Source organism: Cynocephalus volans, chromosome 10, assembly GCF_027409185.1.
Source record: "Cynocephalus volans isolate mCynVol1 chromosome 10, mCynVol1.pri, whole genome shotgun sequence".
NCBI classification, from domain to species: Eukaryota; Metazoa; Chordata; class Mammalia; order Dermoptera; family Cynocephalidae; genus Cynocephalus; species Cynocephalus volans.
Window position 1 is genome coordinate 97,390,527 of NC_084469.1, and position 4,777 is coordinate 97,395,303.

At 56.5% G+C, this 4,777-nt stretch overlaps 1 protein-coding gene across 1 annotated transcript; it reads right to left on the reverse strand.

The window, feature by feature from the left end:
* Positions 1-504: 504 nt before the first annotated feature.
* Positions 505-4,777, reverse strand: TINCR (TINCR ubiquitin domain containing). The gene is made up of 2 exons (XM_063109161.1): positions 4,518-4,777; positions 505-555 (listed from the first exon to the last, which is right to left on the reverse strand). The coding sequence occupies exons 1-2, from the start codon at positions 4,775-4,777 to the stop codon at positions 552-554; spliced, it is 264 nt and encodes an 87-aa protein (XP_062965231.1). The 3' UTR covers positions 505-551.

Consider the following 4,777-nt stretch of genomic DNA (forward strand, 5'->3'; position numbering starts at 1 on the left):
TGTCCTAACAGCCCTGATGTGGACAGCAACACCTGCTGCCCTCTTCCCCTGTCCGATGCCCCGGTGCTCCCCAGGAGGGACGGGGATAGCCCCTGGCCACAGTCAGCCATTCGTGGCATGATCAGGAATTGCAGGCAAAGAATGCAATGCACCCAAACCTGCCAACCAAAGCCCAATGCTTCATTGTAAGGAAGCCGGTGACAGACAGGAGGAGCCATTTTCCCAAGGTCACACAGCAAGTCGGGGGCAACACTAATCAGGCCCCAAAGGGAAGTGAGAAGGTAAGGCCAGCATCCCCACCCCACGGCCCAGGAGCATAGAGGTATAGAGACAGGTGATGGTCAACAGAGGCTAGTCCCTTCTCCTCTTTGGGCCTCATCTCCACAATCTCTAAGGTCCCTTCTATGTCTCAGATAACTAGAGTGACTTACCCAGAGTGAGGTCCAGGCTCCTGGGAGATGGGAGAGGCAGCTCCCAAAGACATCCCAGCCTGCTCCTTCAGCCAGCACCTTGGGTCCCCTTGATCATGGCTCTGCCTCCTCCAACCCAGACTACCTGGAGGAGCAGGACAGAAAGACACAGGTTGCAGGACTAGTGCAGCCCTCACCTTGGCACTTAAAGCCTCCCTGGTCTGCTCAGCATCTGGCCGACGCATCTTCCTACACCTGCCGGAACTCACCTCCAGCCTTGAGACCCCCTCCCCAACATCCAGGCACCAGTAGAGCTCCAGGAAAATGTTCTGGGCAGACAATACATTCAATTAGTATTTATTGAGCACCTACTGTGTGTCAGGTACTCAGCTGGGAATACAGCAGAGAACAAGATGGACAATGATGCCCTCCTAGAGTTTACAGCCTAGTGGGGGAGATGGGGTGAAAAACAAATATAGAGAAGTCAGCTACTGACAAGGTGCGGGGAGAGAGAGAAAGCATGGGTGGGGATGGGGCATACTGGTGGGATGCTATTTTAAACAGGGAGGGTCACGAGAAGGAGGTGGCATCTAAACAAAGGCCTGAAGAAGCTGAGAGAAGGAGGGAGGTGGATGTCTGAGGAAAGAGCATTTTGGGAACAGACGATACAAAGGTCCTAAGGCAGGGCCATGCCTAGCCTGTTGGAGGAACAGCGAGGAGGCTTGTGCGGCTGGAGCAGAGTGAGTGAGGGGGAGAGAAGGAGGAGGGGAGGGCAGGGAGGTAAGCGGGGAGCAGTTTGGGTGGGGTCTTGTGGGCCTAGAGGAAGACTTGGGATTTTTTTCCCACCAAGGGAGGTGGGAGCCATGGAGGGCTGTGGGCAGGGGAAAGACAGGACTTGATTTGGTGCTCACAGACGCCCTCTAGTGGCTGGTGCAGGTGAGGGCGAGAACGGGGGCGGTGATGGGGACCAGGGTGGAGGCGACTGTGCTGGTCCAGGCGAGCGTTGCTGGGGCAGGACCAGGGGTTGAGAAGCGGGCAGATTCTGGACAGAGTTTGAAGGTGGAGCTGATGGGATAGTCAGAAGGACAGCTGGAGAGGTTGGGAGGAAGAGAGAAATGGATTGACCATGCCAATGAAATAATAATAATAATAACAGAGCTGGCTGGTTAGCTCAGTTGGTTAGAGGTGGTGCTGCTAACACCAAGATCCAGGGTTCGATCCCTGTACCAGCCAGCGGCCAAAAAAGAAAATAATAATAATAACAACAATAACGTCCCATGAATGCAGCAGGAGGACGTAGTGATTGAGAGATTCAAAACTAGGCTCTGCCCCTTCCCAGCTTAATCCTGCACTGTGCCTCAGTTTCCCCACACGTAAACCATGAATTATAGCAGTGCCCGCACCACGGGGCTGAAGTGAGGCCACATGAAAAGTCCTTAGCATCTCCAGGGTAGTCAAAACATGATCATTATTGAGCGCCTACTGGTTGCCTGGTGCCATCCTGTCTCCCTAGAATGCGGCAGCTTGGAGGCAGAAAATGTCACCACCGCACCTCACCAAGCTTAGAACAGGAGGAGGAGGGGGAGGGAGAGGAGGGTGCCCTGCCTACCTGGAAGTGAGGGAGGCCCTGGCCGGCTTGGCCTAAGCAGCCAACATGGCTTCTCTCACCCAAGTGTACTGTGCGGGCCAACAGGTCAAATGTGTTTTCCCCATTTCTCAGATGGGGAAGCCAAGGCCTCAGGGGCTGCTCCATCTCTGTGTGTCTGGGTGTGGCTTGGGGGCTCGGAACTTATTCGATGCCCAGAGAAGGTGCATAAGCTGCTTGAGGACACACAGCCAGCAGGTGGCAAAGGCTGATAGGTCCCCGGGGCCTGTCCTCCCTGTCTGATGGGGGAGACAGAGCTGGACTCTGCCGGCAACCTCAGCTGTGTGTTATCAGAGATGGGGCAAAGGACTGGACACTAGGGCAGGAGCCCAGAGGAGACCAACACTGTCTCCTCTGAAGGCTTCTATACTCTGCCTCCACCATCACTCACTGGGAGCTGCACCTGGTCTCCTGATTCCCACCCTCACCCCCCTCAGTCTATTCCCCCACAGTGGCCAGAAGGAACCTGGGAACACCTCAGTCCAATCCCATCCTTCCTCTGCCTGCAGCCCTCCATGGCTCCCACCTTCCTCGGGGGAAAAGCCCAAGTCCTCCCTGCAGCCCACAAGCCCTGCACAACGTGCCCCGTCCCCTCCCTGCCCTCCCCTCCTCCCTGTCTCCCCCTTCTCACTCTGAGGCAGCCACACAGGCCTCCTCGCTGTTCCTCCTACACACCAGGCTCGGTCCTGCCCCAGGACCTTTGCACGGGCTGTGCCTCTGCCTGGAATATGCTTCCCCTACTCTTGTTTGCTGTTTAACCAGCTCCTTCACATAACACCCCACAATGTCACCTTTTCGGGGAAGCCTCCCCCATCCACTGTTGCCAGAGTAGCAACATCCCCATCCTTCTCAACCGTCCCTGAATCTTTGCACAGCACTTATTACGAACCGACATTCTACCCCATATTTACCTGGTTCCTTGCCTATCTCTCCCCCTGGACTACAGGCTCTGCGTGGGCAAGGCCTGGTCTTCCTGGATTCCAGTGCCCAGCATAGGCTCTGGCACACAGTCATGCTTATACCGTATTTAATGATTATTGTCTGCATGTTCCGAGGTTTGTCCAGCTGTCAGGCCTTACAGGACAAGGTGCCCTGCCAGGATCACCCTCTCCCTGCCCCAAGCTCTGAGCCTCCACCCCTCACCCTCCCACCAGTCTCTCCCCTGCCCTGAGACCTTCCCTCAAGAGAGCTGAGGAGGAGGGTTCTCCCACCACCCCCAATGCCTCCCAGAACACAATGGCATCTGAGGCTCCTGCTCTCAAAACATCACCCCAAGCTTGTGGACCAAGACTCTAGGGGCCTGGCAAGCATGACCCCCATAAAATCCAGGGTTACACACATGGCCCCCAGTCCATCCCCTGCTCAACACCTCCAAGGCAGTGTCTGTGGCTCTGAGACCAGCCCCTGCCCATCTTGCCAAGCGCCAGCTCCACCCATTTCTCAGGCCTCAGAATGTTCTGTGCCCATGGCCCAGACGCCCTTCCCGGCAGATCTGTCCTTGGACTGGAAGAGCTCCCCCCTCCTCCCGCTGTGGGCCACCTTGGCCAGGTGAAAACTCTGGAGATCCCAGATGACCAGGTCCGAGCGTGGGCAGCGAGCATCAGGGTGGGGTTGTGGGGAGGGCTGGGGTGGTGGGGAGAGGGGAAGACAGAGAAGGAAAAGCGAGGGACCGAGAGAGACAGAGACACACACACAGAGAAAAAGGGCAGAGACAGAAATGGACAGAGGGACAGAGACAGAAAGAAAGACGCAGAGAATCAGCAAATGTGGAAATGGACCGAGACACAGAGAAAGACAAAGAGAGACAGAGACGCAGAGAAAAACGGCAGAGACGAAATGGACAGAGAGACAGAGACAGAGACATACACAGAGAAAAACGGCAGAGACAGAAATGGCAGAGAGACAGAGACAGAAAGAAAGACGCAGAGAATCAGCAAAGGTGGAAATGGACCGAGACACAGAGAAAGACAAAGAGATAAAGAGATGCAGAGAAAAACAGCAGAGACGAAATGGACAGAGAGACAGAGAGAGATAGAGACAGGACAGAGACACACACATAGGAAGAAAAACTGCACAGACAGAAATGGACAGAGACAGAAAGACACACAGACAAACAGCAAACACGGAAATGGACCAAGACGCAGAGAAAGGAAAAGACAAAGAGAGACAGAGACACAGAGAAAAACAGCAGAGACGAAATGGACAGAGAGACAGAGACAGAGACACACACACAGAGAAAAAGGGCAGAGACAGACATGGACAGAGAGACAGAGAGAGAAAGACACACACAGACAAACAGCAAACAGAAACGGACAGAGACACAGACAGACAGACAGACAGACAGACAGACAGGGAAGCGTGGGAAACGGCATCCGCGGGAACGGACAGACCTGCCCCGGCGCCCCTCCCCCCACCCCCTCCCCCGCTGCCGCGCCCCCCGGCCCGGGCCCCGCGGCGGCCACCTGGGGTCGCTGACGAGCAGCAGCACGGAGCCGTCCTGCAGGCGCACGTCGCGCACGGTCTGGTGGTCGTCCAGGCGCCGCGCGTTGTAGTAGAAGGTGCGCTTCCAGGAGCACACGCCCTGGCCCACCAGCTGGGCGCGCACGTCGCTCAGCGTGTCCCGCGGCCGCACGGTCAGCGGCAGCAGCAGCGCCTCGTCCGCCAGGTGCACCTTGATGTGGTAGCGCTTCCAGCGCGACAGGCCGCGCCGCAGCCCCTCCAT